The sequence below is a fragment of the Panthera onca genome, chromosome F1, assembly GCF_046562875.1.
Source record: "Panthera onca isolate mPanOnc1 chromosome F1, mPanOnc1 haplotype 2, whole genome shotgun sequence".
Taxonomy (NCBI): Eukaryota; Metazoa; Chordata; class Mammalia; order Carnivora; family Felidae; genus Panthera; species Panthera onca.
Window position 1 is genome coordinate 18,464,418 of NC_138355.1, and position 12,711 is coordinate 18,477,128.

Below are 12,711 nucleotides of genomic sequence, written 5' to 3' on the forward strand. Positions count from 1 at the left end.
CAGCGCATTTTCTCTAGAGCAAGGCCTTGCTACCTCATCTGCTCAGTAATATTGCTTAGCACCGTGATACATGCAGCGGGGCACTAATACACGTTTAGCGATTGTAATCAGGTTGTAACTATGGAAGCGCACCTCAAGCAAGACAGCTGAGTTGTGGCTGCGACTGGTTTGGAGTAGTCAAAGAGCCTGGTTCAGGTTCCATATTCCCTTTGATTGTTGGGAACACACCAGCTCTCCACCCCTGGACGCACTGTGAGAAAGTCTATGCCCGCCCCATTCCTGCTTTACCCCCAGCAGCACGGTGGGTCTCCAGGCCGCCAGGACGGGAACAGAGTACCACACAGAAGCTGCTCTACACCAGCTGTGAAGGAAGGGACGGGAGAGAGAAAGGCTACCTCAGCGTCTGGAGGACTCAGGTGGCCTCCCAGAAGTAACATGGAGGCCAGGGTGGGCCCAAGGATGGAGACTGGTGATAAACCCACGCAATACCCTCAGATCATTTTCTTAGAATTAGATGAATGTTTCATGGTTTTCCTATCACGGAAAGGGCTACTCCTTACCCATGACTTTGGAGTCATTGGTATTTTTGGCAGGCTTGGATGCTTGGATAACCAGCAGCTTGCTTAAATCTGAAGTTCCCTGAATCTAAAGAAGAAAAGAAGTTAGTCAAAAGAGCAGACTTTGATCTCTAAGCTGGCTGCTTCCTAACCTTTTCAAAGAATATAAGAAATAAGCCAAAACTCAGAACTGGGCTTCAACCCTAAGCTCTCTTTTTCATTTCAAATCCCCTCTAACATGGTTTCATGAAGTCTTGGCCCAGAAAATTACCTTTTGCACATTTACAATTATCAGGAAGGAACTTTCCACACCTTACTTGTAACCAGACTGGAAATTCTGTTTGGGAAAACAGGGAAACCCCCAACATACACTCAATTTACTTTTATCCCTACATGGATGTCCAAGGGCTCAGGGCCCTGCCGTCCCAGACAGCAGGACTGTCTTCTTTTCTCAGAACTTTTGCCCTGTGTGTCCTCCAAAATTTGCCCTCCCAGAAGGCAAGTAGGGTGCAAGTAACAATTATAACTATCGTTTCTAGATACCAGGTCCCCTCTCCCTGGATCCTCACAAGAACCTTAGGAGATGACCTAAGGTTTTCCTAACTTCACGAATAGGAAACTGAGGGTCAGAAGGCAGGTCACCTATGGCTCCCACACTGGTGGGCACAAGGGCCAGGCTTTACACCCAAGTATGCCTGATCCCAAACAGCTCCTGCTGTTCCCTGCCTCAAAGCGAAAGCGATTTTCATTTTCTATTAGAAAAGCATTTAAATTACCATCATCCTCGGAATTGCTGAGAGGTACAAAATAACAATGTTGTGAAAGGGACGAATGCACTTTTTAGGAGGCTTACCAACTTTTCCAAGACATAAATTCTTCATTTAGTTAACAACCTCTCATTTAATAAATGAACCGGCAGAAAGGGTTTCTCCTCAAGAGGAGAAACGTCCTACCCAATTAAGGACAGGTCAGCTCTTCTCACTCCCTCTTCCTCCTCCCCGCTCCTGTGCTCCACCTTCCTGCCACCCCATCCTATCACACCCTTGGTGTTCACGCTCTTCTCCCTCACAGATCCATGGAATGGTGATATCCAGGGCCCACTGTCAAGGTATGCTCACAGCCCCTCACGTGGCAACGAAGTGATGTGGCCCCTACTCAACTTTCTTCTTACTAACCAGTGCAGACCCCTTCAGAGCCACACTAGCATATGGTGTCATTTCCTCGGTGTGAACTAAGGAAAAATGTCTCCCGTCCTTTGGGAAGTACAACCCTACTCCAGGGCAAATGGCTTGGCAAGCAGAGAGTAGGCAGATTCCAGCTCTCGGTTCCCCCCTTGGGCACACTCTTGTGTAGGGCCCAACCCTCACACCTGTACATGGGAAGCCCTCAGCATGCTCTGTTTTGTTAAGGGCGGTAAGAACTACAGGTTAAATTTCTTTTTAGGGTGGTCAGTTGAGTTTTAAAGTCACTTATGGGGCACCATGGAAAGCAAATGACTCTTTAGAAATAACGGTCCTTACCTGCTCACAGGTTTTAGGCAAAATGCAAGGTGCAAGATATTGTACCTCTGTCTTAGTATCAATCACACTGCCATACACAATAATAACGAATTTCATAGTCACATTATCGATGACCATTTCGTTATAGCTTGATAAAGTCTCCACATATGCCAGATTGGACGCCGCACACTTTTGAAACTCTAAGTTCTACAATAAAATGACATTTTTTCTATGAATCATACCAGATGACACATGGAATCAAGAAGAAAGCAAACTCGCTGATTTACAGGCTTGTCAAAAGGCATATGGACCCTAAGACCAACAGAAATAATTTATTTAGAGTTCAGAATGGCCTCTGACAAGATTATAACTCAAGAGTTTTTACATCATTACTACTAGTGGCCCTGATTTACAGGCTGGCATGACCTCTCAATCAGCCTCAGCAGGGTGGTCAGCTATGCTTTGTGGATTCAGTTTTACCAAGCAGTAAGCAAACACCCCACTTAACAAGTGAACAAACAATAGCAAAAAGCTAAAACAAAACAAGGCAATATACTGAGTCTGAGTCATACTTCAAAGCTCAGAATTGTAGTCCTCAGAGCTGGAAGGGAGCTATTATGTATGGGTTGACTTGTGTCCCCCAAAAATTTGTATGTTAAAGTTCTGACCCCCGGTACATTAGAAGGTGACTTTGTTGGGGCACCTGGGTGGCTCAGTCACTTGAGCATCCGACTTCAGCTCAGGTCATGATCTCACAGTTCGTGAGTTCAAGCCCTGCATCAGGCTGTGTGCTGACAGCTCGGAGCCTGGAGCCTGTTTTGGATTCTGTGTCTCCCTCTCTCTCTCTCTCTCTCTCTCTCTCTCTCTCTCTCTCTGTGCCCCTCCCTGGCTTTCACTGTCTCTCTCTCTCAAAAATAAATAAACATTAAAAAAATTTTTTAAATAAATAAAGAATGTGACTTCATTTGGAAATAGGGTCATTGCAGATATAATTGTTTAAGTTCACATGAGGTCATACTGGAGTAGGATGAACAACTAATTCAATATGGCTGATGTCCTTAGGGAGATTTGGGAGCTCCTGGCTGGCTTAGTCAATAGAGCATTCAGCTTTTGATGTCAGGGTCTTGAGTTCAAATCCCACTCTGGTTATAAAGCTTACTTTAAAAAAAAAAAAGGCCAGGGGGAGATTTGGACACAGGTACACATACAGGGGGACTCCATGTGGGATGAAGACCGCCATCCCCAAGTCAAGGAGGAGGCCTAGACTAGATTCTCCCTCCCTCATACCTCTTAGTAGGAATCAACCCTGCCAACGCCTCGATTTCAGATTTCTCCTCAAGTACTATGAGACAATACATTTCTGTTGTTTAAGCCCCCCAGGTTGTGGTACTTTGTGACAGCAGCCCCAGCAAACTAGTACACCTGCTTAGAAGTCAGTCCCATGGTAGGAATCCCCTGGACAGTGCCCTCACTCCGTGCACAGCTATGTGACCCTGCCCTCAGACCTTGGTCCCTAATGGGCAGACTGAACACTTAACTGCTGAGAGCAGCAGCTCACCTGGGGCATGAAAAGCATAAGAAAATTAGCAAATATCCAAAATTTTACAAGGAGAAAATCTTTAAAAAATAAGCTTTTTGGTTTTTTTTAATGTTTGGTTTTTTTTTAAGTTTATTTATTTTGAGAGACAGAGAGTGTGAGCAGGGAAGGGGCAGAGAGAGAGAGAGAGAGAGAGAGAGAGAGAATCCCAAGCAGGTTTCACACTGTCAGCGCAGAGCCCAATGCGGAAGTTTGAAGCCACGAACTGTGAGATCATGATCTGAGCCAAGATCAAGGGTTGGATGCTTAACCACCTGAGTCACCCAAGCTCCTTATTTTGGCTGTTAAATGCACGTAAATTTTGAGTTCTATGATTTAGAGGAGGGTTTGCAGCATAAGCTTATCAGTGTTTCTAAACCTCTTTATATAGGTTCTAAAAGTCTTAATTGGCTAGTTCTTTGATGGGAAAAGACTAGAAGGAGATAAGCCAAAGTGTTAGATAGAGATTCTCTGGGGGAGTAAAATCAGGCTAGAAAGTTATTACTATTTTCTTATGTTTTGTATTTGTATTTTCTAATTTAGATAATAAATATGCATGGCTTTCAAATTGTTTTCTTAAAAAATGAAAGGAGGGGCACCTGGGTAGCTCAGTCGGTTAAGGGTCCGACTTCAGCTCAGGTCATGATCTCACAGTCCATGATTTCAAGCTCCGCATTGGGCTCTGTGCTGACACCTCGGAATCTGGATCCTGCTTCAGATTCTGTCTCCCTCTCTCTCTGCCCCTCCCCCGCTCATGCTCTGTTTCTCTCTCTCAAAAATACATAAACATTAAAAACAAATGAAAGGACATTCACCTTATTATTGAGTCAAATCTGACTCTGTACGCTTTCAACCTATTGGTCTTAATTCTCTCCTCTGGAGTTTCATACTAGACCCTAAACGTGTCCACCTTCTCATGAAGAGGCAAAGCAAAAGGAAAGGAGAAGAATCTAAATCTTTTTGCCCTTCCACTAAAATTTTTCTGAAAATTATTGCCACATAGTACAGAAACATGACTTCCTTAGCATGACATGCTAATTTTTAAAGAATTTTTTAGAGTGGTTTTAGGTTCACAGCAAAACTGAGAGACAGGTATAAAGATTTCACATATACTCCAGCCTCCACATGTGTATAATTTCCCCCACTATCAATATCCGGCACCAGAGTGGTACATTTATTACAACTGATGAACCTACACTGACACATCATAATCAGCCAAAGTCCATAGTTTTACTTTAGGGTTCACTCTTGGTGTTGTAAATTTTATGCATAAATGTGTAATGACATGTATCCATTGTGACAGTATCATGCAGAGTGGTTTCACTGTCCTAACATCCTCTATTTATTCGTCCTGCCCCAACTCCTAGCAACCGCTGATCTCTTTATTGTGTCCGTAGTTTTGCCTTTTCCAGAATGTCCTACAATTGGAATCGCACAGTGTGTAACCTTTTCTGGTGGCCTCTTTCACTTGGTAATATGCGTCTAGGTTTTTTTTCCATGGCTTTTCACAGCTTGACAGTTCATTTCCTTTTAAAAATGTTTTAAAAATCTTTTAATGTTTATTTTATATCTTGAGAGAGACAGACAGACAGACAGACAGAGAGACAGACAGACAGAGAGAGACAGAGTACAAGCAGGGGAGGCACAGAGATAGAGGGAGTCACAGAATCCGAAGCAGGCTCCAGGCTCTGAGCTGTCAGCACACAGCCTGACACGGGGCTTGAACCCACAAACCGTGAGATTATGACCTGAGCTGAAGTTGGACACTCAACCAACTGAGCCACCCAGGCGCCCCAAGTTCATTCCTTTTTAGCACTGAATAATATTCCATTGTCTGGATGTGCCACAGAGGAATGAATTTATCCATTCATCTACTAAAGGACATTTTTGTTGGTTGTTTCCAAGTTTTGAAAATTACGAATAAAATTGCTATAAATATATGTGTTCAGATTTCTGTGTGAACATAAGTTTTCAACTTCTTTGGGTAAATATCAAGGATACTGATTACTGGATCATATGGTAAGAGTATGTTCAGTTTTATAAGAAACCTCCAGACTGTCTTCCAAAGTAGCTGTACCATTTTGCATTCCTACCAGCAATGAATGAGAGTTCCTGTTGCCCTATATCCCCACCAGCGTTTGGGGCTCAGTGTTCCAAATGTTGGCCATTCTAATAGGTGCATAATGGAATCACAATGTTGCATTTTTCTGAGGATATATGATGTAGATAGAACGTGTTTATTTACCATCTGTATATCTTCTTTGGTGAGGGGTCTGTTAAGATCTTTGGCCCATTTTTTAATTGGGTTGTTTGTTTTCCTATTGTTGAGTTTTAAAAGTTATTTGTATATTTTAGGTAACAGTCCTGTATCAGATGTGTCTTTTGCAAATAATATTTTCTCCCACTCTGTGACTTGTCTTCTCATTCTTTTCACACGTGCGAATCTTTTAACCCAACATTCATATCCAGTCTCATTTTACTGAGATGCAACAAACATTGTTGAACTCTGGTCTGTCACTTTCCCAGTTCCTAACTTATAATAGGGGCTCAAATAATTATTAAATAGGATATAAATATGGATTGTAAATTATGCCAATGCTATTACTTGTTGGAGAAAAAGTTCATAAAAGAGGCTCGGTCACCCCAATAAAGATTTTAAAAAGACAGTAGATTCATATTAACATAGGTAGAGGAGACTATAAGAAACACCACCCCAGGGATGCCTTGGTAGCTCAGTCGGTTAAGCATCCAGCTTCGGCTTGGGTCATGATCTCACAGTTCGTGGGTTCGAGCCCCACGTTGAGCTCTGTGCTGACAGCTCGGAGCCTGGAACCTGCTTCGGATTCTGTTGAGAAGAAAAGCTAATAAAAACAAGATAAAAGGGGCCAGCCAGATGTTGGAAGCTGGATACTCCCCTGCATACTTTTGGCTTCTGCAATCTTGTTTGCCTCCTGTGTCCATGAACTGCCCAGATAGCACCACTGATAAGTGCCCCCTCCCCTTTGTCTTTTGTCTCTCAACCTGCTACCATCCCAGCCATAATAACAGGCTGATGCCAAGGTTCGGGGCTCAGCCTTTGGAGGTGACTCTGCTGGGCCAGGACCAGTGCGCAGTAAACAGTCTTTTCCTGATTCCCCAAGTGTGCGTGGCTTGTCTCTTCCTGGGCACCAAGTATTTGCTGTCACACTGTGTCTCCCTGTCTCTCTGCCCCTGTTTGTGCTCTATCTCTCAAAATAAATAAACACTAAAAAAAATTTTTTTTTAAAAGAAAGAAACACTATGCCAATCAGTCCTCACACAGATCATTCAAAAAGCTGCATAGAACAAGCACCCAGTCCAAAGAGGAAACTCAATTAGCATCTACCTGGGTCTGAGTAGATTGGCTCATAATGCCGGGGATTTCGAGCTTGAAAGCAGAAGTCGTTATGTTTCTGTATATTAGTGAAAAGGAACCATTATTTCCTCCAGAAAACTGCTATTCCTCTTGTATTCCCTATTGACAGAGTTTAGAGCAGTGTTCTCATCCCTGGATGCACATTCTAAACACCCGGGGGCTTTTTTAAAAATGCCAAAGTCTGAAAGCACACATAAAATATGAGTTCCTAGTTCTTGGGAATCTACCTATTTCATATTTGCTGAATCTGTTTTTTTAAGGCATGACTGCAGGTAGCCTGGAAAATCAGCTGTGACAAGAGAACTGAAGATCTGCAGGAAGTCAGAACAAGTGTGGTTAAAATTCTAGAATCTCATTTTAGAATATCAGATACAACCTTCCTTTCTGTCTCTGTCTCAAAAATATGATATGCATTTCGTAAAAAGTAAATAAAAGTCCATTCATATTTTAATCCCATAACTTACCTCATCAATGAGACTTGATTCAAAATACTGATAGGCAATACTGAGTGCAAGCTTTAGCCATATTTTATATTCCAAGGATGGCCAGAAGACATCAAAGCCTTCATACAAATCCTCCAGGGAGATAAAGCAGGCCTGAAACCACAAGATATCGAGCAGCAAGCTTGATTCACAACTAAATTATAAGGCCATCAGAAGACAAGGTGCCTATAGATTTAATCTTCACCTGACCCCTTAGAAAAACCATCAACTCTAGTAAAATTATGATACTCTGCCATTTAAAAGCATTGTACTGTGGAGAAATTGTTTGCTATATGTAAGATGATAAAATTTACAGTTCAATTAAAGCATACACTTAGTGATAAGCCAGGAAAATATATACCAGTCAATAGCTATGGTAAAGGATACAGCTCATGAGCCCAAGATTCAGGAAGTAAGCCACATAAACTTATCTATTTTACTGCCACAGTAGCTGAAGTGGGCTCAAAAGAGGACTCCTGCTGCCTCAATTTTGACCTCAGACTTATAGTTGGGTTGTTCTTTCCAGCTTGTCTCTTGGCTCAGGCTGAAGGCCTTGGGGACAAAGCATCCTTAGTTGGGAATGAAACTACCCCCTCAAACAATAGGAACTGCTCTGAGCCAGCAAGACCCCACCTGTGATTAACTCTAAGACAGTGATGGATTTGACCTTCACTGTCCACCTGCTCATACCCATCCACCTTTGCCCCACATTTTCCTTATATAAACCCGGAAGTATTTCAGCACATTGGAGATCATCTTTGAGCTGCTAATCCACTATCTTCCTGGTGTTGGCCTCACTGAAATAATTTTTTTTCTTGATTCACCATCCCTCATGTCTCTCTGCCTTTGGATTTTGTCAGCAGTGGGTGGTGGAACCTGACTTGGGGCCCCACTCTGGGTGCTCTTGTACCCCTGCATGTTGGCTATAGACTGATTCACAGGATTTGTTTCCAGAGGCCAACTGCTTACCTGAATATGGAAGACTGCTCTTTAAGAATTCAAGCTACATGGACTTCAGTGACTTCACTTCAACCTTGTGACTAAATTCATGCCTCCTGTCCTCTTCCAGAAACTAAATGGTATGAAACTGATAAAGCAACATTCCCTTCTGTCCCACGCACCCCTAAGACTCTGGACCCTGCCCCTCCCAAAGCTGAAGCTAAAGCAAAGGCTTTGAAGGCCAAGAAAGCAGTGCTGAAAGGCGTCCACAGTTATAAAAAAAAGATCTGCACGTCACCTACATTCCGACGGCCCAAGACACTGCATCTCTGAAGGCAGCCCAAATATCCTTGAAAGAGCGCCCCCAGAAGAAACAAGCTTGACCACTATGCCATCATCAAGTTCCCCCTGACTACCAAGTCAGCCATGAAGAAAATAGAAGACAACAACACTCTTGTGTTCATTGTGGATGTCAAGGCCAACAAGCACCAGATCAAACAGGTCGTGAAGAAGCTCTATGACATTGATGTGGCCAAGGTCAACACTCTGATCAGGCCCGATGGAGAAAAGAAAGCATATGTTCAACTGGCTCCTGACTATGATGCTTTGGATGTTGCCAACAAAATTGGGATCATCTAAACTGAGTCCAGCTGGCTAAATCTAAATATAAATTTTTTCAACATAAAAAAAAAATAATAATAATAGTACATAAATAACAATAAAAAAAACCAATTAGGGGCACCTGGGTGGCTCAGTTAGTTAAGCAGCCAACTTTGGCTCAGGTTATGATCTCACGATTTGTGAGTTCAAGCCCCACATCGGGCTCTGTGCTCACAGCTCAGAACCTGGAGCCTGCTTTGGATTCTGTGTCTCCCTCTCTCTCTGCCCCTCCCCCACTCATGCTCTGTCTCTCTCTGAAAAATAAATAAACATTAAAAAATTAAAAAAAAACAAGTATTCTTTAAAAATACTTCTTTCATAATGGTGGCCATTTATTGAGTGTCTATACATGCCATGCACTTAGACATTTTCCTAATCTTCATAACGTCAAAGCTAGACATTCTCTCTTTTAATAAACAAGGATACTAAGACACAAAGAGATTAAAATATCTCACTCCAGGTCCCACAGCCAGGATGTGAGACACTAAATCTTTTCTCAGCTAGTCTACACTGCTTCACAATAGCTGGGTAGGTGGCTGCATAAGATAACGGAACCCAAAGGAAGAAAAGATTCTGGCATTCCTTATTTACTTCAGGAAGAATTAACTAATAGCCCACAATACAGACAGAACCAGTTTCTTACCTGTAAAATAGTTTCACAAATGGCAGTATATTCAATTTCACGCTTAAGCAGACAGCTCAGCTCTCCAATGATGTCTCCACTGGTACAGTATTCTGTAAACATGGTTTTGAACTCTCTATCAGACCTTAGGCTACTGTCTATTCCAAAGGTAGGAGGTGAGCTATGCAACTGCAAAGGGAAATACAAAATTAGAAACCTTTCACCAAACCAAGCCACAGGAGCTCCCACTGTTTCTTTCAATTATTAACAACGGAAGGAAAAGATTCTTTTTCTAAAATTAATTAATTAATTAAGTTTTTAATTTACACCCAAGTTAGTTAGCATATAGAGCAACAATGATTTCAGGAGTAGATTCCTTAATGTTCCTTACCCATTTAGCCCATCCCCCCTCCCACCACCCCTCCAGGAAGGAAAAGAGTCTTTACTACACTTTCAGGTGTGAAAAAGGAATTAAGGTACCCCCCCAAAAAAATCACAATTTTCTTTCACATCTCAATTCTCCAAAGGAAGGATCGTTTCTAATCTTTATCTTCACAGATGACCCTATTTACAACTTTCTACTGACTGTTTACAACTTTCTACTGACTTACACCTTCCTTCTATAAAAATCCCACCAAAAGTAGTGATTGCTGTCTGCAACTAACTCAACCAGCCATTTCGAGTCTATTAGAAATTCTTATTATAATGAGCTAGTGCCTCTGGTGGAAGAAGACTAAATCAGACAGCATGAATTAACATGCCTCCAAATCAAGCCATGATTTCAGCACAACCTAGTCGCCCTTTAAAATGGTTAGTAATTTCCATGGGACATCAACAGAACAAGTTTTTAGGGAGAATACAGACAGGGTGACTGAATCACTTTAAGAAAAGAACTGATAGGCATGGGTGGGGAAAATAAAAAAGCTATCAGATTTCAGGAGGAAGCTGCAGGAACCGACCAGAAGGATTACAGAATTTTCCAGAAAGTTGAGCTGTGCACATCAAAGAGGAAGGCTATTGTTCAGGACACAGGAAACAGGGAATGGAGGGTCACTGAAGAAGTTGCTAGGAAAATGCCCCCTCCGCCAGTGATCACCATTCAAACTTTTAGAGGCATTCATGCTTCCAAAGGACTTTGACATTTTTCTAATTTAATTTTGAATGCAATTCAAAGGCTCTTTGAGCAGTGAACCCTATCTCGGCTTTTTACCAACCAAGAAAAGAAGATAACATCTATAGGCAGAATTTAAAGACGTCCTTCCAAGATTCCTGTCTCTTTGTTATTCAAGCAAACATTGATCTAGGTAGTGCTTGGGAAGGGACTTTGCAGAAGGAACAAAGGTTACTAATCAGCAGACTCTAAAGAGAAAATTCTGGATTATGCTGCTGGGTCAATGTAATCACACAAGCCCTCAAAAGTAGAAAAGGAAGTAGAGTCAATCAGAGAGATGCAGCATCAAGAGAGGGATTGGCGGTACCTCAGCTCTAAGGTGGTGGGGGGGTGGGGGGGGGCTGCATGCAAAGATGGAAGGGAGGTGTGGGGGCTGGAGGTAGATCCCGGCTGATAGTCTACAAAGAAGCAGGGACGTCTGTCCTCTAGCCATAAGGAACTGGATTCTACCAACAACCTCAATGAATCTGGAAATTGATTCTGCCCTCAGAGTTTCCAGAAGGGAACACTGCCCTACTGACCCTTTGATATTGGCCTTGTGAGATTCAAGCAGAGAAATCAACTAAGCCCATAGGACTTCTGAACTATGAGATAATCTAAACTGCTAAATTTGTCCTGAGTTGCTATGGCATCGATTAAACACTAATAACATCTCCAGCCCAAATATTGTTGGACTTATACTTTAAGAAGACCTAACTAGCCCAGTCATTGCAGGAAAATTCCTCAAAGGAAAATGTACGTTGCAGCTTTTAAGTGTTTGATTCGACATACTTAATAAATACAGGTAGCAGTGTACTTTTGCTATGATTCTAATAGGAACATGACACATCTACTGGAAGCAGAATAGAATAATGGCTAAGGACATTACTGAGGCCAACTCTACGGGTTCAAAGCCTTTCTCGATCTGTTACTATGTGCCATTGCAGGGGCAAGCAAATTAATTCTCTGTACATCAGCTTTTTTCTATGAAAAAAAAAAAGGTTATTATAAGGATTAATTGTCATAGTATATTGCCATTTTGACCACCCTTTAAAAAATTACAACTAACTTCTTCATCTCTCAATCACCTCTAACATACTGTATATCTAACGGCTTATTTTGTTCATTATCCCATCCCCTTCTATGCCTCTACTAGAAAGTAAACTCTAAGAAGGCATGGATTTTTGTCTGTTTTGTCAATTCTGTGCCTAGAATGAATAGTGCCACTGCGTGGTGGTAATGAGGTAAATATTTGTTGAATGAATGAATGAATGAATGAATGAATGAAAAGTGCCAGACATTTAATAAGGGCTGTATGTGTTAGTTAATATTATAATATACTTATCATAACAGTTTATTTCCATGATCAATTTTGATATTTTTAAGGTCTGAAATACCCCTTCCAAAAATAGAGAGCCAGATATAGTATGTGTATTATACTAAGGGTTTGTCACTTGTCACCATCATTTAGGATCTAGGAATTATTTGGGCCATAAGCTGGGGCTCACCCATGTATTCAGCTACCAGCATTCAGATTCTAAAGAACTCTTGTCCCCCTCACTCTACTGACCTCTTTCTCTCTCTGGTCACCAAATGCCTCCTACTGGTCAGGTAAAAGTCATATTTTCAAACCTCATCCTATTTGACCTCCGTAAGGATCTGACATTGTGGTCCATCCCATCATTCTTGACTCTCATTTCCTTGAGATAACTCAACCACTCCAAGTTGTTTATCAGAACATCATGGAAAAGACTGCTTCCTCCCAGAATTGCCACGAGGAATAAGCAAAGACTATAAAAACATTTTGTTAAATGAGGATCACCTTTCAGATG

The 12,711-nt window shown here is 41.8% G+C and overlaps 1 protein-coding gene and 1 pseudogene across 4 annotated transcripts in view; one reads left to right on the plus strand and one right to left on the minus strand.

The window, feature by feature from the left end:
• Positions 1 to 12,711, minus strand: part of SLC9C2 (solute carrier family 9 member C2 (putative)) — an 86,837-nt gene that overhangs the window by 4,406 nt on the left and 69,720 nt on the right. For all 4 annotated transcript variants that reach the window (XM_060643544.3, XM_060643543.3, XM_060643546.3 and 1 more), the window contains 4 exons: positions 9,751 to 9,918; positions 7,491 to 7,622; positions 2,078 to 2,263; positions 561 to 645 (listed from right to left, as the gene is read on the minus strand). In XM_060643544.3, the coding sequence (XP_060499527.3) occupies positions 561 to 645; positions 2,078 to 2,263; positions 7,491 to 7,622; positions 9,751 to 9,918 (571 nt within the window). The remainder of the gene's footprint in view (positions 1 to 560; positions 646 to 2,077; positions 2,264 to 7,490; positions 7,623 to 9,750; positions 9,919 to 12,711) is intronic.
• LOC132686878 (large ribosomal subunit protein uL23 pseudogene) lies at positions 8,556 to 9,159 on the plus strand (annotated as a pseudogene).